The following is a 21,879-nucleotide window of genomic DNA, read 5'->3' on the forward strand; positions in this document are numbered from 1 at the left end:
GTCTTGGTGCAACTTTTATCTTGCAAACTCTATGCTTTTCATCATTTTAGCATCTAGAATTCATACCTTTCCGCAGTTCAAGCATGGCGAGGCCCGAACGTTTGATGGTGGCAGTCCGCAACCTGGAAGCAATTCTCGACCCGGGCCTGCAACGAGAAATTTCGCCCTGCTCAACATGGGTCATTCACGATACGATATTGAAGATGAACCTCGCGGATACTAATCTCCCCATGAAGCAGCCATGGGCAAACTTCCAGGTGCTTGTTCGGAGATTGGAGGAGTGGGATCATATAGAGGAGCCATTGCTAAGCAAGGACGAGTTTTCTTGCCTCATCTGGGTGAGTCAGATCCCAGTTCAGTTCCATACGAAAGCTCACATCTGTAGGGTCCGATGAACTTTCTCATTGAAGTGGGCTCCCCATGCATCGCCCCTGAACGTCATGGGAGAGATCGCTGATGGCTATAGGCTGCCTAGAAGGAGGATGGGGATATATTCGACAGACTGATTTACGCCTATTCCAAGATTGGGCAGGAGATTGCACAGCCTGTGGAACTTGTTCAATTCACTCAATTAGGGGGTGTTAATGAAATCTTGTCCGAGGTGCTGGATTTCCATCGTAAAGCTCTGGAGCTTTTGAGAAACACTGGTACGAGATGCTGAGAGCGATTCTGGTCATATTGCGCTCACAAATGCCAGGTTTGGATGTACTCTTCAGATCAGAACCAGAGCAGAGCCACGAAAGCCTTCGAGAAGTGCTAGAGGACGAAACAAGTGATACCGGTGCCTCGGAACGCAGTAAAACGACTACTGATAGCGATATCAAGACACAGAAAGCCGAGGAGAGGCACAAATTGGCCATGAGCGAGCTCAAGGTCAAACTTCAGAGCCCAGACTACCGGGGTGATTATGAGAGATTCACCCAACACAGGAACGCGTTCAATTCAGGGAATTGGGTCTTCTCTGATGCAGAATTTCAGTCTTGGTACGGCAGTACTAGTAGCAGGATACTCTGCATCAATGGCCTACATGGCATGGGTAAGAGGCACTCTGCCTCTCACAAGAGTAATAGATTATTGAAGCTAACTGCAAAAATAGGCAAGACAGTACTGATGTCAACAGTTACCAACAATCTCCTAGACGTGAAGCACCTGTCCGGCAGTGAAATGTTGGTCGGCTACTTTTATTTCAGTCATTGCTTGCAAGAACCGCACAACAACCTTCTGCGTGCTCTCTTGGAGCAGTTCATGGACCAGGATGGGATTTTGCTGAGCGAACTCGTCGACAAGCACCTACATGCTTACGCTGATGGAATAAGGGAGACAGAAATTCTCCAGTACCTTGTCAAACGAGCCATTGAGACGCACCGCACCACCTTCTTGGTTCTGGATGGTCTGGACCAATGCAGCAACAAGGAAGTAGACCAGACGGTAAAATGGCTATTCGCCACGGCTGGAGACCTACCCGATGGGTCGATTTTGCGAATTATCATCTCAACTCGACGTAATAGTGCTTGCTTGCATTAGCATTTCGGCTCGTGCCCGTCGATACCGTTGGAGAGATTTGCCCACGCCAAGGATTTGCGGCGGTACTGTGGCCAGTGTTGCATAGAGATACAGAAGAGGTTCGGCCTATCTCCAGAGTACGGGGAAGAGGTTGCTGAAAAAGTGGCAAAATTATCAAACGGCAACTTCCTCTACGTTCGAATCCTCCTTCGCCATATCCTCAGCTATCAAGCAACTAGCAACCCGGGGTCTGCGTTGTCGCCAAGTTCGTTTCCCCCGACAATGGCTGATGTGTAAGTGTACCAAGCCCAAACCTGGTTCATTTTCCCTGGTTGCTGACAATACCTCACTACTCACTACATAGATGCTACCGGGCCATGTCTCAATTGCGAAATTCAAAGGAGGGACTAAAACTGTTGGGTTTACTCATGGTGGCAGAACAACCTCTTCGATGGCGGGAAGCTCAAGCATTGTTTTGCATGGACGCAGAAAGACCAACGGTTCAAACCAGGGAGCTCTGTCGAGGTGTGGTGGACGTTTACCGCGTTACGGGCAATGATTCGTGCTCCGAGGAGATGATTCGGATGCTACATCCTAATATCAAAAAGTCTGTACCACGTTGATGCCGGCAAGACAGTGACTGACGGATTGTGTAGGTCCTTGTTGGAGCGAGATCCAAACATGATCAACGTTAGCTTTGAGCATGCCAAGCTATCTCGTTTCTGTTCCGAATACCTGACATCGCAACAATTCAGAGATGGTGTCTTTGCTGAGAAAGTCATGACCTAGGAAGACATTGACTTTTATGAGCCTCTGGACTACACCGTCCAACACTGGTATCATCACGCCAAGGCCATTATCGAGGCTCCCAGATTTCGTCCCGGGTATGACGAGGCTATCATGTCGCTTGGAGCTTTCCTCTGGGCACACATGAGGGAGGCGCCGTACTGGAACGGACTGCCCCCTAGAAGCGTCCCAGCTGTGTTAGAGTTGTTCAAACACATACACGAGGACGCGCAGGAGCGTAACTTACAGTTGCGGCTTGAGAGCCGAGTCAGTCTCGTTCGGAGACAGATTGAGAACCTATACTGGAACAAGATGCCCTCTCAGGGAGGAGTATCTACTGGTCTAGGATCTGAACCGAAACTGATCCTCAAGTGCCCAAAGCCATGGTGCTCCTTTTTCACTGGGAGTTTTGGAACCACCAAGGAGCGAGATGTTCATCTGGAGCGTCACCAGAGGCCTTTTTATTGCGCCGTTCAAGGTTGTTTTGCGCATGAACTTGGCTTTGAATCTCTACAAGGCCTGTACTGTCACCACTGGAGGTTACACCAGCCTAAATTCCTATTAGAGAACCCTCAGCCTTCACAAGTTTTGTCACACACTCTCGAAGGAGCATCCAGATCGGGATGCCCTGTCGCTGTTTAGAAGGCACTGAGTTTAGGCAATTTCACAAGACACACTCTCACAACCACATTATGCATGGCGGCCAGCCGGGGCTTCCTAGCTGTCTGCATGCTCCTCATTCCCAAAGGGGCAGATGTCAATGGACCTGGGGACGAGTCGGTGCAAAATCCACTGGAGGCGGCTGCTTCACGAGGAGATGCAGACATGGTGGCGCTGTGCCTGCGTGGGGACGTCCGTCCTGACATTTCCAGAGGAGCTTTGGACGTAGCATGCAAGAAGGGTCATTATCGTGCTGCTAGGCTGCTCTTCGAGGCACAAGACTCTCCAATCGACAGCCCACAGACGGTATTGCTCCATTCTATTCAGGGGGGCAGCTTGCCCTTGACTGAGTACCTCTTGGGCCGGGGACTGAGGGATTCCATTAACGAAGATTTGGTCAACTCGATCATGAACACGTTTGAACGTGTTCAACATGGCCACGAGGTTCTTGAAATGTTGCTGAGTATGGGCAATGGTATTCTCAACGGAAAGTCGATCGACAGTGCCATGAAACGAGGGCTCATTCGAGAGACGGAACTGATGTTACGTTGCCCAAGGCTACGGCTCAATGACACAGAACGAAAGCGAATTTTAGAGGCGAGCCTACTATATCCTAGCTCGCCGTGGATTGTGCGCCTCTTGGACAATGTCCTGGCTGCTGAAGCACTGTCTGAAGCATGATACGGAACATGAATGGTATGATATGGCGTTTCTGGTACCGCAAGAGATGAACAACGGCATTGATGACAGCAATATTCATGTACGGACTAGACAATGAGATTCTTTCTTTGAATTGGACGAGTTGATGGCCGTTAAAGCAAGTAGAGTGTATCAAATTTATTCAATCTCTTTAACTAGGGCTTGGCTACGCTGTTCTTGTCCTCTTGGCGAGCTGAACCATAGGTCCGTCTCTAATTCCAACAAAAATGTCATACAGTTGATACTGATCGACAGTCTGACGACCCTCGATGGCTTTAGGACTGCCACCTCCCAGGTTGCTAGCCGGATCACGACGAATCTCAAAGTTGTAGATAATCTTGGCCAGAACCAGGTTCATCTCGAGATATGCCAAGTTCTTACCGATACAGCCTCGAGGTCCAGCAGAGAAAGGCATGAATGCACTCTGAGCCACGGCAAGTCTCTCAGCCGACGCACCCGTGGTATCATCTTCATCAACGATCCAGCGCTCAGGTTGGAACTTGAAGGGTTCTGGGAAGTATTCTGGGTTGTGGTGCATGCAGTACGAGACTGTGCTCACTTTGATACCTTCAGGGATGTACTCTCCTTCCACGACGATGCCGCCCTTTTGGACTTCTCGGGATAGATCGGCGGGGACGGGAGGGCTCATTCTGAGAGTTTCTTCAATGAAAGCTCGGAGATACTTGCATGAGTGAAGAGTTGGACCGCTTTTGATTTCATCGATGCTTGAGAAAGTGGATGTAATCTCGTCTGACAACTTTTGCTGAACTTCAGGGCTTCGAGATAGGTAAAAGAACGCAGCAGCAGTTGTAATAGCCGTAGTATCAGAGCCAGCAATGATGAGAGATTCGCTCTCGCCAAAGAGTTCATCCTCGCTGTACCCCTTTCCTGTCTCGGGATCTACAGCCTTGAACAGGTAGTGGAAAAAGTCGGTTCGGCCACCACCCTCTGACTTTTCAGCAGAGTGCTCGACACGGGCTCGCTCAGCGAAGCACTTTTCGACAAAGGATTGCCAGTTCTTGAGGGCGGGGGGAGCGGCGGCTGCGAGGAGCTGGTTTAGACCTCGGGGCTTGAGCCAGACCCAGAGGGCTGTAAAGGGGGAGTATGCGATCTGGTGTTGTTAGCGACGATATGAGTGTGTTGATAAAGTAGATCTTACAGGATGGAGAATCTCCAAAAAGTCAGTCATGAGTCCAGGGACATAACGAAGTTCACTCCCAGGCTCCTTCATGCCAAAAGACTTTCCAAAGCAAAGATCACCAAGGATATCAAAGATGAGATGATCAGCCCATCTCGCCATATTCAAAGACTTGGACCACTTTTCTCCCTCACCAATCTCGTCAATGATGAGCTCGCACCAACGATCGACGTTGTCGTGGATGAAAGGCTCGCAGGAGCGGAGGGCCTTGTCGGAAAAGGCATTGTTCATGACGCGTCTCTTGCGGGCGTGGACGTTCTTGTCGATGGTGTTCCACGTCGTCATGGCGTTGACGTTGCGTGGGTACGCCTTGTAGTACTCGGCCTTCTTGACATTGGCTTTGTTGTTGAAGATTGTTCTGAGGCCGGTTGGGGTGTTGATAAGGACGCTGTTGGGGGTGATTCGGAAGCTGGGGCCTGAACTATGTTAATAGGTTGTGTTTGAGGTGGAGGAGGTTTGACTTACCATATTGCTGCTGTAACTGCCAGAACCAAACATGTCGATCTTTTCTTTGTGTGTGGATGTATGCTGGAAACGCCGAGATACGAGCCCAAAAAGGACCCGGGTATTTGGCCAGGGGGTGAAAGTAGAGTCTGTAGATGACGACAGAAACAACATAGCTCAGTACTAGTGAAGACACCAGCAAGAGGAGTTGAAGAGGAGTGACCCTCTCGGCCACAAGTTGAAAGGGCATTTCTGTTTCCTTCTCCTTGTCTACTTACACAACAAACAAGCAAGCAAGAAGAGTCAAGAGAGAATCGGTGGGTATTAAAGAGTGAGTGACCCAAGACGCTTCGTTAAATCGCCCACTCACGATGAACTGATTATGCATCCTAGTTGTACCCGACCCGATTCACTCGCAAGAGAGATACTTGGTCCTCCTGAATCATGCAGCCCCGGTGAATGAAACCATTTCCAGCCGCACACGTTTAGCGTAGGCACCTAGTTAATAGTATGTAGACACCAGGGGAGAATATTCGGCAGCGCAGCGAATCTCCTCGTTTGGTAGTGTCCACCGGCGGCGCGGTTACAGTTAGTGGCTTGGGGACCCATCGTCAGCAATATCCCTGAAGCTGAAGAAGGGAAAAGTTGGGTAGCCGAGTTTGCGAGCTGATGACTGCTGCACGTCATGGTTGAAGTGAGTAGAATGGTTGGTTCTGAGGAGGACCGTGGAGTTGATGATCAAAAAGGACAGGATCATCCTTTCTCGATCAACACGTGGCTACCAAGATATGTATTCTAGAATGAAATCCTCACCCAAGTTCAGCTTTTGTCATGCGTGGTTTTCTATTCGCGCGGGTTTTGCGACTTTCTCCCAAGTCTTGGGTAGTCGGTTCAACCAACAACGCCCCCGTCTGAATCTGCATCACACGCCAAGAGACTAGGATTAGCGGAACACTTGCGATCTAAAAGTCTCCGTTCCCGGTTTCCCCGGCCAATCAGATCCTTAGAAAAGCGTGACTGGAAATGGCACGGGCAGGACTTGGCGGGAAGATCCTAGTTCAACTCTTTTCTCCACGCCCCATCTTCCCTCCCCCTGGAGATGATCCGTAATCGAAGATGGATCTAAGACTGCGCGGCACAGCATCAGCTATGAATCCTTCGCTTTTTCTCCTGCATGTCTTGTTTCCGGGTCAGGAACCGATATCGAATCTGGAATGGTTTCTAGCCGAGCCAAGATTTGGCTTTCTGCGGCTGATGATGAAAGTGAATCCTCCTTGTTATGGATCATGGAGAACGCCACTTTGTAGTGTAAACTGGGTCAAGGCCCTCTCTTGCATCCTGCCGCATTAAATGCAAAGTTCTCTTCCCAGTTCCCTGTCCTTGGGAATGCTCTGTTGTTGTTGTTGTTGTTGTTGTTGTTGTTGGTAACCTGTCAGATCAGATCTTCAAAAGCAAATGGCTGAGAGCCTTGACAGCTATCGAGCCCGTCTAGATGGCGCGGCGATAGCTACCTATGTCATGGTGATGCTGATCGTTCCCTTAAAGATCTGGTGTAGGAAAAAGACGGGAGGGTTGGCACGGTTGGGGCTCGACGATGCCCTCTCGGTTGTTACTTTGGTGTTTGCCAATGTGTTTTTCTACATCACCATGATTGGTAAGTTTCCTCTCAAGCCTTGGGGACAATTCATTGACTTTGATAGGAATGCGGCCGTATCTTGGTCGTCATGTTGGTACTGATGTCTCGATGGAACAAGTTGTCGACTTTCTTCGATACCTCTTTGCGGCATCCTTGACCTACGTGTTCGCCATCGCCTTTATCAAGTTGACAATCCTCGCTCTTTACTGGAAGCTGTTTTCCATCACGGCACGCGTACCAATCGCGATTCTCTTTAGTTCAGTTGTCATCTGGATGGTGGTGCTGGTAAGATATTCCCCCCTGAGTGTCTTCAGCTGTTAACCAGTCAGGTTCTTGTCGCGACGTTTTCGTGTAACCCCGTCGAGAAGCAGTGGAACATCCTAATCGAGCATGGAAAATGCATGGAACAAAAGCCCGTCTACCTCGGAGGTTCACTCCCCAACGTCATCATCGACTTTGTCCTCGTGGGCATGCCTCTCCCCTCGGTCTTTCGACTCAACATCCCTCTTGGACGACGGGTGATCCTGGCGGGCATGTTTACACTCGGCTTCTTCATCTGCATCGTTTCCATCATTCGATTGACTATTGTCATGTCGATACGAACCGACGATAGAAATGTCACGTATAATCTGAGAGACTTTATGCTGTGGTCGACGGTCGAGATCAACATTGGACTCGTCTGCGCCTGTCTGCCGAGTATGCGTCCACTGCTCCAAGTCATTGGACTAAGTCGACTGTTCTCAACAGGACGTGGAACGAGTGAACCAAGCGGACCAACTGGAAACAGCAGCAGTTACCCACTATCTCGAACAGAAGGATCACGCCCTCGCAAGCAAGGAGGCATATTTTCCACACTAGCCCGTCTATCAAAGATTGACAGCGACGAAGATCAATTCCAAATGATTGACGACATTTCTGGACGTCAGGGTAAAAACAGGGTTGAAATTGGCGCCTCACGAACAAGCAACGAGACAGACAGCGAGTCAAGAGGTACAGCCGCCATCTCGGTGCAAAAAGACTGGAGTGTTTTAGTGGTGGGCGAGAACTCGAAGCAACGCAACGAGTCATGAGCCGGAAATAGCAACATGTAAAAATAAGCGGTGGAAAAAACGATAGATAGTTTAATACGACGGTCAGGGTCCATCCTCCATTGATGTCAGTGGCTGACGTGCATTTTTTAAAAGCAGGGGCCGTATAGTGATCGTGTTGGTTGGTATGTGTGCCAAGGAAAGTGGCTCTTGTAAATGACGATGATGTATTTGAAGAAGAAGAAATATTTGTTGAAGCTATTCACTCTTCAAACAATAGCAACAATGGATTATGCAATATTCTATACCCCGGATCTTCGGCCGGCAACGGCACGGCACACGGCATCTATAAGTTTAACATGCGGGGAAGGAACGAAGCCGTCATCCAACAACATTCTTTTAACGGCAACAATCTCACTTTGTACAACTATGTAGAAACAAAACTAGCGAATACGTCGTCGTCGGTCTCGTATAGCGAAAAAAAAAAAAAAAAAAAAAAAAACCTCCCGTGGTGGCCGTGCACTGCCTCGTTCAGAGTAAAAAGCCAAGGAAATATATGGGCATGTGATCAAAATTGTCCGTTCTAATGATGCGTTGGCTGGGGAGGATGGGGGTCTTGGCGTGCACGCGACGAGAGACCTCAAAGAGGGTGAATCTCGCGCTTGCAGTGACATGCATCCTGTTTCTGTTTCCGTTTCATATACTCGACATTTTTCATGATGACATTCTAGTAATTCAATCTATATTTTTACTCTTTACCTTTTGTCCTGAATATCAGCATCATTGTCCCCCACCGTCATGATGCTCTCCCTCCCCCGCATCCTGACATCACTCCTCTACATCTCCCTCGCCTCTGCTCAATCCTCGGGTCAATGCAAGATCAATAGCCTCGAGACCTCGTACGCGGCTCCTGTCGCCGCCGACGGCTGGTCTTATCGTCTCGTCGCCACTGAACTCTCCCGTCCGCGTGGCATCCTCTTTGATACCGAGGGTGCCTTGATTGTCGTCGACACCGGTGTAGGTCTGGTGCATCTGGAACTTGAGGATCAAGGGAGGACTTGTCTACGGGTTCGCAAGAAGACGGTTCTTCTCGAGAATGAAGATGTAAACCACTTACGCCTAATCCTAACTTTCAATACATTTACTGACAATATTCAAGCTCAACCATGGCATCGCCATCTCCAAAGATGGCCGCACCCTCTACGCCTCAACTGACGACGAGGTTTATTCGTGGTCCTACGACCCTTCTGCCGTCCGCCTCAGCGAGTCGTCCGAACGTACCCTTGTCACGAACATGACAAACAGTGGCCACACCTCGCGCACTCTTCTCCTCTCAGAGAAGCACCCGGGTGTACTCGTCGTATCCCGCGGCAGCCAAGGAAACGACGATGTGGAAGCCGAGGATCGATCCACAGGCCACTCGCAACTACGAGCCTTCAACGTCTCAGCTTTGGGTGAAAGGTTCAGACCGTATGATTACCTCGACGGCGACCTACTTGGCTGGGGCCTTCGCAATTCCGTCGGTGTGGCGGAACATCCGGAGACGGGAGGCGTGTACTCTGTCGAGAACTCTGTCGACAACCTCCGCCGCAGAGGCCGTGACATTCACCGCGACAACCCAGCCGAGGAGCTCAACTTTCACGGCTTCCTTAACGGCTCCCGAGAGGGCCAGGGCGGCAACTACGGATATCCACTGTGCTACACCATCTGGTCCACCAACAACTTTCCCAGCCTTGGGGACCTCGAGACGGGTGATCAGTTTCCGGCTGACCGAACAGGGGGACGGTCTGCACCTAGCGACGAAGAGTGCAACACTGAATATGTCCCTCCGGTGCTTGCTTTCCAGGCTCACACGGCACCTCTGGATATCAAGTTTGACGGAAACGGTACAAAGGCTTATATCTCGTTCCACGGCAGTTGTAAGTTGAGTCTCTCTCTCTCATGTATTTAGCCTTCAATTCACACGAATATAGGGAACCGTGATGAACCCGTAGGCTACGAAATCTCCTCCGTAGCCTTCAAAGACGGCCGCCCAACATCACCCTCAAACAGCACAAACGCCACAACAACCATCATCAGCAACCCAGACCTCTCCAATTGTCCAGACGACTGCTTCCGTCCTGTGGGTCTGGCCTGGGACTCTGAGGGTCGTCTATGGTTCAGCTCCGACAGCACCGGCGAGATCTTTGTTCTAGCACAGGACAGCAGTGAGAACAGTGACAATGACACCAATGATGATAACGGTGGGGAGAGCGGTGGTGATGACGATGACAGCGCTGCTTCCCAGTTCATGCGCCCTAGCTCATGGGCCGTGGTGGTAACGCTTGTGGCTATTATTATGGGTTTCTTTCTTGCATGAGTAACGACTGATGATTTATGGTATGAATTGGGTTCATTCGTTAAATACGATCTAACGCAGGTTTAAGCGTGTGTGCAATATCTTTGCTAGGAGTTACGGCGTATAAAGAACAAAGTTAGTTCAAGCACATATACCACGGGACAAATACATTATTCAAATTCCCAGCTCTATTACTATAGTCATGGCATGCTTTCCCTACTAAAAAGGAGATGATACAATATATCACCTCACAACATTTTCCCCCATACAAATCAGGAAACACGTCTTTGTCTCAAACATTCGTAAAGGCACACATGGTCACTTGGCGTTCCGTCAAAGAGATGATAGCAAGATAGTCACCCTTTTTTTTGCCTTGAACGCCTTGCTCTCACCCTATTCATATCTCGTCTCTATTCCTCAATCGACTTGACACACTCCCACTCTCCTCGGAGGTTCTCCTTCCACAGCGACACCTTGTTGTCCTGACCGCTGACGGCCAGCACGTTGCCGCTCAGGGACCAGCTGACGCGCCACACGGCCGCCTCAAAGTTGAGCACCTTGGAGTCCCACTGCGTCGGGTTGGAGGGGTCAGAGGTCCAGATCCGGACCGTCTTGTCCTGCGAGGCCGAGGCGATGTAAGACTTTTGCAGCACCGTGGGAGACCAGGCAACGTCGCGGACCCAGTCGTTGTGTCCCACCAGCGGCTCCGTCTCTTGCTTGTAGGACTGCGAGGCGGGGTCAAAGGCCCAGATCTTGAGGACGTTGTCGCAGCCGCCCGTGACGAATCGTCGGTTGCCAGTGGCAGCGGGACCGGGAGCGCTGCTGACAATGCTACCGGGGGTAGTGGCGGGGGCCCAAGAGACAGAGTTGACGCCGAGGCCGTGGGCGGCGAAAGTAGTATGGTCGATGCTATTGTCCTTGAACTCGAGGACACTCACGTTGCCGTCAGAAGAAGCGCAGGCCAGAAGGCAGCCCGCCTCATGGGGAGACCACGACACAATGTTGACCGAGGCCTTGTGTAGGGGAAAGTCGTAGATGCGCTGCCAAGAGCTGTTCTGTCCACCCTGCTCCTTCCAGATAAACACCTTGCCGTCGTAGCCAGCCGACGCTAGGATGTTACCATACTTGGGATGCGCCCAAGCGACACACCAGACGGCACCCTCGTGTCTATCCCTCCAAGTCAGCTCTTCTTATCCTTGTACCTTCCAGCAAGCTCCTCGCACTCACCCCTTGAGAGTCTCCAGTAGACGCTGGGTCTCGCCCTCGATTTCAAAGATCTTGATGGTCTTGTCGCTCGAGCAGGTTGCTAGCTTGCGGCCGTAGTAGTCGAGGACAGCATCATGCTGGAGAAGCTGTCAGCGTGGTTCGCGGGTTTTGGGGTGTATTTGTATGATCGGTAGGAGGTCCAGCGATGCATTGCACAGCTGTTTGTTGATCAAGTAACGTACAATCATGTCCTCATGACCAGAGTTGGAGATTACTTGCGCCGCCTAAAGGGGTCAACAGTTAGCTCGCTGCGATTCGACCATGTGAAAATGAGAACATGGAAGGCTTCGTGACGCTATCAACATACCATGTTGCTAAGGTTTGCGCCAGAAATTGCAACGCAAGGGGAATGAATGGAGGATGAATTAAGGGAGTTTGGCTAACAGAGGACACGATACCGCCCATGACCTGGAGCTAGGTACCTGCTCGCGGGCGTGGCGGTGGTGACAGGTTGGCCCAGCCGCTCGACGTCACGTGAGGAGAGGCATGACTGGCTGAGCTGTGGAACCCCACCTGCCGCATTAGTCTCCGGTACCTCACGGAGCCAGCGGCGGTTTTTGGTAAAGTACGTACCGAGCCTAGGGGTGCCTCGGCGCAGGCTTCCCCGGACGGCAGAGCGGAGCGATCACGAGCCACCGGCCATCGAACTCGATCTGTTCTTTTGCATTATTCATCTTCAGTGTCTCTACATCCTTGTTTCTATATACCGTACTTGGAGCATCTCTCCTCTACTGTTTATTCTCTGTACAGCCTGCTGCTATCTCTACACCCAAGACTCATCTCTACCCCCGCCATCGCCTCCTTCGCCGAGGTACGTCGGCACTGACATCACCCACTGTACAACTTCTTCTCTCATCGCATAAACCACAACCATGGCGGACGCTTCATGTAGCGGCGGTACACCCTTTAAGCGCCTGGTCGATCACCAAGCCAGAGATGTCAGCCATCATCAAGACCGACTCGTCAACAGCGGTCCACAGGGTTCCAATGTAAGCCCGCCCATTCGTCTTCCGTCCCGTCTCATCGCTTAACCGTCTCTAGGCCTTTAGATCTACACCACAGCCTATGCAAGGCCCAGATGGCTTCAGCGCATTCATGGATGGTCCTTCTACTCTACCCGGAGTCCCTCATCATCATGCCGCTGGGAGGTTAGCGGCGCAAGCTGCCATGTTAGAACAAGCGCATCCTCAAGGGTTTCATCCAGCGCAACCATCACATTTTCAATCCCCTGGTGTAGACACAAGTAACTGGGCTGCCGACTTCAATCGCTTCGCGGGCCAACACCAGCAGCAGCCACTTCAGAATGGCTTCCCCCAGGCTACGCCTCAGATGGCCATCCACCAACCTACTCCTCAGATGAACTTCCAAGCAGCCTTTGCTAGGCCGAATGCTGGTTTCGCGCCGATGTATGGCCAGGCTAACGGCACATTCATGGGGGGCAACGCAGCGATAGCTCAACGACCTGCCGCGGAGGCTGACTTTGATGATGAGGTGTCCAAGTGGATGACAAGCAACGCCGGAGGCAACATGGAGCAGGTGGATGCCATGATGGACCAGATGGCTCGCGAACTCGAACTCAACGACGCAGCTCTTGCTGAGGCGGAAGCAGCATCAAAGCAGGAATCAGCTGCTGCCGAGACCAGAGAAGAGACGCCAGTCTTGGAACCCCCAAATATCGCCAACCTATCCCTGGAGACCCAGCAGCCTGTGGTGGAGGAGTCAGTAACAGAAGAACCCGTGGAAGCCGCCAAGACCAAGTCGGATGTCGCCGACGCCGCCGAGCGACTCCTCGAGTCGGTCCAGCATGAGGACGGCGACAAGTGGAAGAACTCAGTCTTTCTCTCTCTGATGCGAGATTTCCGCGATGGAAGAAAGGATATTGTTGACAACGAGATCCGCGAGACACCCGAGAACGAGACAGAAGCGCCCAGAGCCACGCAGTGACGGCTTCATCCCCATATCCGTGAAGCGGCAACTTCACATGACGCTCTGCCTCGGCAGGACATGTCCCAGGGCGTGATGACGGGTTTGAGCAACCCACATCAAGACGAGGCTACGTCGCGGTGGGAGGTTGCGACATCGTCGACGGGATTGCTGTGGGAGGTGTCCACACCTGAAAAGTCTTGTGCTCAACACCTTAGTCGGACATCGTACTAGGACACCTTGACTCAGGTCTACATGAGTGAACACGTCAAGAGGATGAGGCAGGTCCCGCCAGATCGCACAGGAATAGAAGGGGAGGAATAGGACCACAGACACAGACGGTACAATGTACATATATATCCATCCTTGATCTTCGGACATGAGCGTTGTTCACGTGTAATTCCCCGTGTGGTATTTTTCATCCCGTTGTTAGCGAGTACAAGACAAGACAAGGTCTCGCTCCTAGTCGAGTTTGCCATGATAGAACTACCCAAGGCTGAGGAGAAGCTGTGACAAGCCGTCATTATTCACAACTAGCCAGATTGAAGATGATAACTAGATAACATTTCTTTTCGCACACGTGCAGTCACTCCTAAACTCCTTATATCCGTTTCCCATGTCCCGTCCAGATTCCAAGCCAAGATGCGTTGCACAATATAGGTAATTCCCGCTCCTCCTCCCCCAGATGCGCTCTGAAAGTAATGTAATGACAGAAATTCCGGCGACCCAAACGCAATTGTCGTATAAGATCGCGTCGACGCCAACCAAACCACCTGTATACCGCCTTGCCATTCAACGAGGAATAGGGGATCGTTATCCATAACTCATGGTCCCCTCCGGCAGGCTACCCGTAAACCTTGCCACAATGGCCCGAACCCAATTTGCACATATCGGACCAGCTTCTTAATTTGACCATAGACAGCTGCAATCAGCAAGTTCGAGCGATCCACGTTCAGTGAGTCCTCCAAAAATCTCTCGTTTTGACTCGATATCCGACCGTGGTGAAAACAATTTGACAGAGTCTCCAGACTCAATCTCTTCAATAATGACGGTGTGGCTGCCCTCGAGCGTTTTACACTCGCCATCCTCGTACACTTCAACCTGTTGACAGCTCGCCACTGTCTTTTCAGTCACGGGAAGGCGACGCTCTATCATCTTGAAGACTTTGGGGTAGTAGGGTACGGCCTTGCCAAACTCGGTCGCGTAGGGGTCGTAAGAGGTGGCTGTCGTAGTGGCAGAGCCATAGGTGGTGGTGGCAGATGGGGTATATGATGGGACTTTGGCGACCTCATTGGGATAGATGTAAACTTCGAGAACAGTGTTGGGCCAAGTACAGACCCACGGCTTATCGCCCACCATAGCGTGGATAGGCTGTTTCTTGAAGCGATGCGGATAAGGGCGATACATATACTCGTCGTCGTCATCTTCATCATCATCATCCTCATATCCTCTTTTTCTTTTGCCGGTTAAGGGAAAGTCCTTCTCAGGAACAATGACTGTCTTGTTGTATGTCGTCTTGACCCGCCACGCAGGACCAAAGCCACCTGCGGATGTGTCATTGACCAAGACCATGAGTTGTGGCGGAAGATTATCAGGAGGCTGAATGCCCCAGGGGAGCTCCGGGGAACCATCCTTCGGTGTTAGTATCAGCTTGTAGGACGTCTGGGAGTCAGGCGTTGAGACCTCATTGACCTCGATCGACCATAGGGGGAAGTAGGTCTTGCATGTCCAGGCTTTAACCTGGTCGGAATTGTTGAAACACAACGTGTTCGTCCGCGTTGGCTCGATATTTGGGAGCGCATAGTGGCCTGTGGCCATGGGAGGTAGATCAGTTGGAATCGCTGTGAGTGTTTCGGGCTCATACGATGTCGTTGATGGTGATGAGGTTTGCGCACTAAGACCAACGTCAGGATAATTCGGCAACATATTCAAGATTCACTTACTCTTCAGGGGGTGGATGGCCACCAGGAGGCCCATCTCGAGAGAAGATTGTTCCAATAACAGCACCCATGATGATGCCCATCACAACCAGGCCCACGGTCATCAAGCAAATGGCCCAGTACGGCACAATCCCCCAAAGCTTCTTCTTTGCACGTCGTTGCCATTTGTTGACGGCAGGTTTCTCGGCAACCTCAACAGCAGCAGTGTTGATGTCGTGATGGCTAGTCTCGGATGTATTACTCCTGACCGAGGGACGTGTCCTTGGTAAAGCCAGATCGTCGTCGGTTGAGGAAAATTCAGGGTCGCGAGTCGCCATGCCAATCCCACCGGCTCCAGGAATGTTTCTGCTGTCCGGAGACGAAGGCTCGGTGCTAGGCGTCTCGGTCGTGGGCTTGGGGGCGAAAGGAGTGTCCGGATATCTCGTGTATGGCGGCAGTTCCTCCATATGTCCCAATGGGCCGATCAAATCACCCGCCTCCTCTCCATCAGGACCGAGTTGCCGCTGATATCCTGCTCCCATGTCATTGAATCCCACAGGAATCGATGGGGTGGTCGTTTCAGTCGAAGTTGTGTTTTGGGTGTAGAGAGCATAGGGATGAGTCGGACCACGAGGACCTCCATAAGAACGGTCTTCCGGAATAACCGCGGCGGCAGTGGTCGAAGTAGTAGCTACGCTCAGGGTCCGTTGAGGATACATCTGGTAAGGGTGTGATGGGCCAGATGGGCCTGTGTAGGGGCTTTCGGCGCGTATAACGGGTGAGTCGGAAGACACGCTTGGAACATTGCGCACATGAGGCCGGCCAACGGCCGACCCACCTTCGTTTCTGAGAGCAAGAGAGTCGTGGGCCCGAGGTGGCTTTGAGATACTGGAAGGACGGTTTCGGATGGCAGATGTTATCTCAGGAGACGAGGCTGTAGCACCTGGCGGCTGGTGAGATTCTATAGGGGGCGTTGATCGGGAGGAAGCCTCGGATGGTAGTGACGGATCGGTACGAGGATTCGAAGTAGGTTGAGTAGAGGATGCGGCAGTCTCGGAGGGCCGGAAGCCATCGGCCACCATCATGGCGCTGAGGTCGTAGTCATCGTCGGTAGCACCACTGCCAGTGGACAACCTCAACGAACGCGAACGCCTTGCGGAAGACGGACGCGAGGTGCTGGAGCCCTTGCCGTTGGAGGAATCCATGGCGTGGTGGAAAGGGAGGCCACGGCTAAAGGCCAGAGACGCCGACGAGGGCGTACCCTAGGAATGGTCCGTCGTCGGGCGTTGAAGTTGAAGTTTGGTCGTTGTTGCAAGGGGGTCAAGGGAGTCGTCGGTCGGGCGGCGGGTCAATGGCGAAGGGAGGCGATCGAGGAGAGCGAGAGGGACGTGTCCGCGACGATGCTCTTCGAGTTCGATGTCGATGATGACGTTTGACGATGGTGATGATGATTGTCTGGCTGCCCAGTTGGAGTTGAGATGGATTGAATGGATCGATGGGATGGACAGACTGCAAAAAGCCAAGAAAGCGAAGCGGGTTTCGAGAGGGAGAGAGGGAGCGAGTGAGTGGCCAGTGGAAGGAGCCCAGCGGGACGCAGGAGGGAGAGCAGGCCAACAGGAGATGGGCAGGAGCCACACCACAACAGTCCAGTCCAGTCCAATCCAATCCAGCAGTGGGCCTGTCCTGGCCTGTCGTCAAGAGGGAATCTGAAGGGCCCCAGCGCGACTCCCAGCGCGACTCTGCCCCAGTTAAACAGCCCAGTCAGGCCAGGTTCGTGAAAGGGGAAAGGGCACCAAAAGGGGACTAGACTGAACAAGGCCTAGGGCTGGCTCTAGAGTTTTTTCTATTCTTGCTTGGACCTGAGTTTGAGGCAAGGGGGGCCGCTACCAAAGTATGGGAGATGGCGATGATTAACCATTTCTTTGCCCAAATTTCGGTAAAAGAAAAGAAGGTTATACAGGGCATCGTGTGATAATACAACAAGAATATAACATCCATCACCAAGCAATTGAACTCGCGCGAGTCGGGACATCCGAAGGGACTGCACGGATTTCCAGGTTTGGCCCTGCGGAGCATGCGGCCCCCGACGACGTGATTGGCGGGGACTCGCTGTTTCCATGGAAGCACCAGCTGCTCCCAGGTTTCAGCGCCGACCATTGTTTTTTCTTTCAGCGGACATCTCTGCACAGAACCTTGAGCGGGACCGGCGAGGTTTCATTCCTGCGTCATTGCGATGGAGACTTTTTTACTAAGATGCTATTTTCAGTTTGGTGTGTGTGTGTCTGTTTTTTTCCTGACTGTTCCGTTTCAATACGGGAAAGAGAGTGGGATGCCGCATCAAATAAATACGGCCCTCGGCTTCGTATGAATGCGCTGTTAGCTGCACCATCTCTTGGTTAATCGGATGTCGGCAACCCCCATCACCATCAATCACCAATCTCAGCGTCATGTCATGCCTCGCCTTCAGCTTGGCAACCAAACCCTACCCGTCATTTGTCAGGCCGAGAACAAGCTTGGCTCTGTCGGGTTTTCCACGGGTGAAAGAGGGAGATGCTGTTACGATTTGCCTCTTGTCGCGTGCTGTTTGGCAATGGCCTCGAGAGGTCCAACGGTGGCTTGATTGGCCCTATTGTACACATCAGATTTGGCAATGGCCTCATCGGCAGATTTTGGAGTCAAAGTGTTGAATGACGACTTCACGTCACAGAAAGGCAGCGTGTAGAGTGGTTTTCTCGTTTGAAACGACGGGACAACGCCCGACTTGACCTCGGTGTTTTGTACGGCTCTGGATATTTCCTCCAGTGACGGACACATCTCACAGGCTCCATCTTGTTTCACGCTGCTGCCCACTTGCCGATCAACTCCTGTAAACTCATGAACCATTCCTCCCTTCCATCACATTCCTCGATGCGGTCATCCCTCTTCGGACCGGGAGGGTTTGTAGCGAGAGACGACGATCCCGACCGACCGGGCCTGACAACCAATGGGCCCGGGTCACGGCGTGTGCTCCAGGAAACGCCGTCCTTCGGATTATCACTCGGGGGATGAGGATATTCACTCACCTAGCTGACGGGATAGAGGCCGGGTCCGCATCTGGTCCACATGTTACCCAGCATTTCGTCTCTTTCCAAGTTTTTTCCCCCAGATCCGAGCGTGCTCATCCGTAGTTCCAATCACCGTTTGAATGGATCAAGGGTAGGACTCCATGACAACATCAGTTTTTTTATGAACGTGTCACTCACATGGCTCCCCAAGCCGAGTTGTCCTCTCCGATTAGTCGGACGTTATGCAGTGAACTCACCTTCCAGTGCAACCACTTGCTCAGGTCCTGACGTCGGAGACGTCGGACGCGGGTAGCCAGGACACGGGAAGGGGAACACGGGCGCAAAAGATGGGTAAACTAGTCAAATCATCTAGGGTTGCCGTCAATCGAGACGGAACATCCAAGGAGAATTGCAGCCTTGGTTTGACCAAGATGCAGACATTGTTGGACGACTTGTATGCATGTGTTGTCAATGAAAGATGGTGTAGAGGACCATGCAGCGAATACCTTTCTATTGCAGGTCTGGCCATCTTATAATCGACCACACCAGAAAAGTTGAAAAAGTGAAGCTGTTGTAATTAAAACGTTCGCCCTGCTTTTCTGATGGGCCGTGTGCTGGTCATTTCAACTGTCGACCTGCAGCCAACTGGCCAACCACGGGGCAACCCTAATATTCGGGTTGACCTCGTGCCTGAGGGCATATGTGAGAAATACTCGAGCACTCGCATTTGCTGGTAAGAGACTCGGCTTTTTGAATCGAGGGAACGAGTGAGGATCGGCCAGAGAGACACTGACCAACTACGAGTTGGTGGATTTACCCAAGATTCATGACTTGGCGATGGAGAAAACAACTACCCTAAACTTTTGATAGTAGTCAACCCTTGACCAAGGTTCACACCTATACAAGAGGCAGCCAGATGCACCTCTCGAGCCTCCATCCCTGACCCGTCAGCCCTATCTTGAAGGACCTTCTGTCCTTTCCATCAACCCTTCTTACACTTTGACTTTTTCAGCCGTTGTTGCAGCGCATGTCGAGTCAACCGCGCTTATTCTTGCAACAAAAAAATCCATCAGTCCACGAGGGTAACCTGAAGGGAGAAAAGCCCATCACCTCATAGTCCACTTCTGTCAGCGAACCAAAGTCCTCTTCGGACGCCTGCAGCTGAGCAACCCTGGCACATCTTATCCAATCGTCTACCACTACGGTACTCTGACCGAAACGACGCCCGCATTCTCAGCCAGGCCACGCGCGGGGGAAACAAGTCAAATGTATTTCTTACTGTGTGACAGCTCGTGCAGCCTCATTTATCATGTATTCTGCATAGAAGGCAAGCCAGCTACGTGGACCCGGGCGGTAACCCCAGTCCACCGGGCGGTCTCCCCGGGCGCAGCTTTGCCTGGTTCGCATGCCGTTCCTCTCTCACCTGCATTTCGTCTCTGGTCATGTTCCTCCCTCTCTCTCCACTGAGCGAGCTAAAAAGTGATTCCCGCTTGTGCTTATCTCGGGCCGTCCGTGGTGGTTTGTCTCTGACGACCTTGTATCGACCAGGTTTCACTGCCCCGTTACTCCTATCCACTCCTCTACCCCAGGTCCAGAGATTTTGAATTCGAGTTTCATAGCCAATTGAGTCAATCTCAAAGTTTTGTACGTCTAGTTCCTGGTTGCGTACCAAATTATCTCGATGCAATGCCGGCGAACCATGTTCATCACATCTCATCACCACATTGCGTCCGCTTCACCCCAAATCACTCGTCCTCGAGATTTGCACCTCTCACACCCTCGAGCCGCCAACATTCTATCACCTCTCACGTTTACCCCTCTCTTTCCCAAAGGCGAGGCGGACTGTGGCGCATGATCGCCCCCCAGCTCGCACGGCATCGGAACGCACCCCCCCCTCTGACCATTCTTCTCATTCGCAGAGCCTCGCCATACGTTTCTCCATCTCGCCGACACCGAGATCCATTGGTAGCTGAGCCCATGGGGATACCGGCGAGGTACATGATATGCCTCCTCCTGGGGGGCCGTGTCGTATTGTCCCGCCGGGCTCTCTTGTACACCCAGAGCCTGCCTGCAGGACGGCTCAACACACCCACTTGGTTCCAATCCTTGTCTCTTCTCCTTTTCTTCTTTTAGCCTCCTGTAAGAGAGAGCCTGCATCAAATGTGCAACATCAAAGACAATAACGCAGCTGCCTCTTTTCTCGTCGCCCGCAGCATATGGATGCTTTTGAGTCCTAGCAGCCGCTGGGCTCGCTTCGCCCGGCTGAGCTTTCGTAGGAGGGACCCCGTGGACTATAAACTTCGCCCCGTATCCTCGTGCTTCCGACCTTTTTGTATGCCTCACCTTTCTTCTTCAGCTTTTGCCTGTCGATCATTGTGCCCTCTGACAAGGGAACCCCATCCATTATAGTCATTTGTTGCCACTGCCTTTCTGGGATCTGCCTTTCACAACTCCAAAGGCACGAACCCTCCAGTTCATGAACTGCACATCATCAACCGCATATCCAAGGAATCTCCATCGCCACCCCGCCTTATTCTGATCTTGAATTGAACTGCCCAGTTGCCCTACTCAGCCATGTCGCCCAAGTCTTATTCCGGTGGCTCGTCCGTTTGCTCGGATGACCGCTTCAGCTCCACCTCTTCCTCTTACAGCATCACTTATACCAAGCTTCCCAAGAAGCAACCCCTCTCTATCCGTTTCCTCTCCTGGGCTGCCGGCGCTCCGTCCGGGGCCACCGCTGTCAAGAGAAAGACTCGGGAGCGGGATATCCGTGACGACAGGTCTACCCGCTCCGGAGGCTCTTCCTATTCATATTGGAGCCAGCCCGAGACCCAACTCTACTGGGTTGCCAGCCCTCACAGCGGCAACTACTACGGAAGTGGTAGCAGCAGCACCAGCGGCCGTAGCAGCCGAAGCGGACGAAGCCGCAAGAGCGGTGGTTCCGGCTCCCGCAAGCACTTTGAGGGTGCCGTTCCCCGGCCGCAGCCCCCACCCCCGGTCCCGGCCAACGGCCACTTTGTCCCGCCCCAGCCCCCGATGAACCCACCACCACCACCCGGCATGGGCGGATTCGGACCTGGCCCTGGCGGCTTCGTCCCTCCACCTCCCATGCACATGCCTCACCCTCCTCCTCCTCCACATGGCATGGCCCCCCCTGCTATGCCAGGCGGTGCGCCCTTCATCGACCTGACGGGCCAGAATCACCAGGGTGGCTACTCCCCCGATTCGGAGAGTTACTACTCGTCTGATGAGGAAGAATGAATGATTGACGAAAATGACACTTTGTATGAATGGGTTAATGAGCGGACCCGGGTCTTCCAGGATGAAGGCCCCTTTTTATTTTCTTGACATGATACTATTTTTGAAAGTCTTGTATAGTTTAATCAGTTTACTTGGATGGCGTACCGGGAGTTGATGAAGGATTATGAACACCAG

General features: G+C 52.1%; 8 protein-coding genes across 8 annotated transcripts; 5 read left to right on the forward strand and 3 right to left on the reverse strand.

The window, feature by feature from the left end:
* Positions 1 to 83: 83 nt before the first annotated feature.
* NECHADRAFT_76847 (uncharacterized protein) lies at positions 84 to 1,800 on the forward strand (the record flags this gene model as incomplete). Its single annotated transcript, XM_003046177.1, has 5 exons — positions 84 to 338; positions 476 to 647; positions 698 to 1,036; positions 1,097 to 1,428; positions 1,525 to 1,800. 5 exons carry the CDS (start codon positions 84 to 86, stop codon positions 1,798 to 1,800), a joined length of 1,374 nt encoding a protein of 457 aa, XP_003046223.1.
* A 2,014-nt stretch (positions 1,801 to 3,814) lies between these two features.
* NECHADRAFT_76848 (uncharacterized protein) lies at positions 3,815 to 5,540 on the reverse strand (the record flags this gene model as incomplete). The annotated part of the gene is made up of 3 exons (XM_003046758.1): positions 3,815 to 4,759; positions 4,808 to 5,262; positions 5,312 to 5,540. The coding sequence occupies 3 exons, from the start codon at positions 5,538 to 5,540 to the stop codon at positions 3,815 to 3,817; spliced, it is 1,629 nt and encodes a 542-aa protein (XP_003046804.1).
* A 1,397-nt stretch (positions 5,541 to 6,937) lies between these two features.
* On the forward strand, positions 6,938 to 7,996 carry NECHADRAFT_76849 (uncharacterized protein; the record flags this gene model as incomplete). Its single annotated transcript, XM_003046178.1, has 3 exons — positions 6,938 to 6,944; positions 6,991 to 7,211; positions 7,256 to 7,996. The coding sequence occupies 3 exons, from the start codon at positions 6,938 to 6,940 to the stop codon at positions 7,994 to 7,996; spliced, it is 969 nt and encodes a 322-aa protein (XP_003046224.1).
* A 759-nt stretch (positions 7,997 to 8,755) lies between these two features.
* Positions 8,756 to 10,476, forward strand: NECHADRAFT_66818 (uncharacterized protein; the record flags this gene model as incomplete). Its single annotated transcript, XM_003046179.1, has 3 exons — positions 8,756 to 9,058; positions 9,114 to 9,873; positions 9,928 to 10,476. The coding sequence occupies 3 exons, from the start codon at positions 8,756 to 8,758 to the stop codon at positions 10,311 to 10,313; spliced, it is 1,449 nt and encodes a 482-aa protein (XP_003046225.1). The 3' UTR covers positions 10,314 to 10,476.
* Positions 10,477 to 10,702: 226 nt separating this feature from the next.
* Positions 10,703 to 11,868, reverse strand: NECHADRAFT_76851 (uncharacterized protein; the record flags this gene model as incomplete). Its single annotated transcript, XM_003046759.1, has 4 exons — positions 10,703 to 11,459; positions 11,520 to 11,644; positions 11,741 to 11,782; positions 11,866 to 11,868. The coding sequence occupies 4 exons, from the start codon at positions 11,866 to 11,868 to the stop codon at positions 10,703 to 10,705; spliced, it is 927 nt and encodes a 308-aa protein (XP_003046805.1).
* Positions 11,869 to 12,430: 562 nt separating this feature from the next.
* NECHADRAFT_32335 (uncharacterized protein) lies at positions 12,431 to 13,502 on the forward strand (the record flags this gene model as incomplete). Its single annotated transcript, XM_003046180.1, has 2 exons — positions 12,431 to 12,547; positions 12,600 to 13,502. 2 exons carry the CDS (start codon positions 12,431 to 12,433, stop codon positions 13,500 to 13,502), a joined length of 1,020 nt encoding a protein of 339 aa, XP_003046226.1.
* An 882-nt stretch (positions 13,503 to 14,384) lies between these two features.
* NECHADRAFT_66821 (uncharacterized protein) lies at positions 14,385 to 16,605 on the reverse strand (the record flags this gene model as incomplete). Its single annotated transcript, XM_003046760.1, has 2 exons — positions 14,385 to 15,375; positions 15,425 to 16,605. 2 exons carry the CDS (start codon positions 16,603 to 16,605, stop codon positions 14,385 to 14,387), a joined length of 2,172 nt encoding a protein of 723 aa, XP_003046806.1.
* Positions 16,606 to 21,018: 4,413 nt separating this feature from the next.
* On the forward strand, positions 21,019 to 21,705 carry NECHADRAFT_76854 (uncharacterized protein; the record flags this gene model as incomplete). Its single annotated transcript, XM_003046181.1, has 1 exon — positions 21,019 to 21,705. One exon carries the CDS (start codon positions 21,019 to 21,021, stop codon positions 21,703 to 21,705), a length of 687 nt encoding a protein of 228 aa, XP_003046227.1.
* Positions 21,706 to 21,879: the final 174 nt, after the last annotated feature.

Source organism: Fusarium vanettenii (assembly GCF_000151355.1).
Source record: "Fusarium vanettenii 77-13-4 chromosome 2 genomic scaffold NECHAsca_18_chr2_1_0, whole genome shotgun sequence".
NCBI lineage: Eukaryota > Fungi > Ascomycota > Sordariomycetes > Hypocreales > Nectriaceae > Fusarium > Fusarium vanettenii.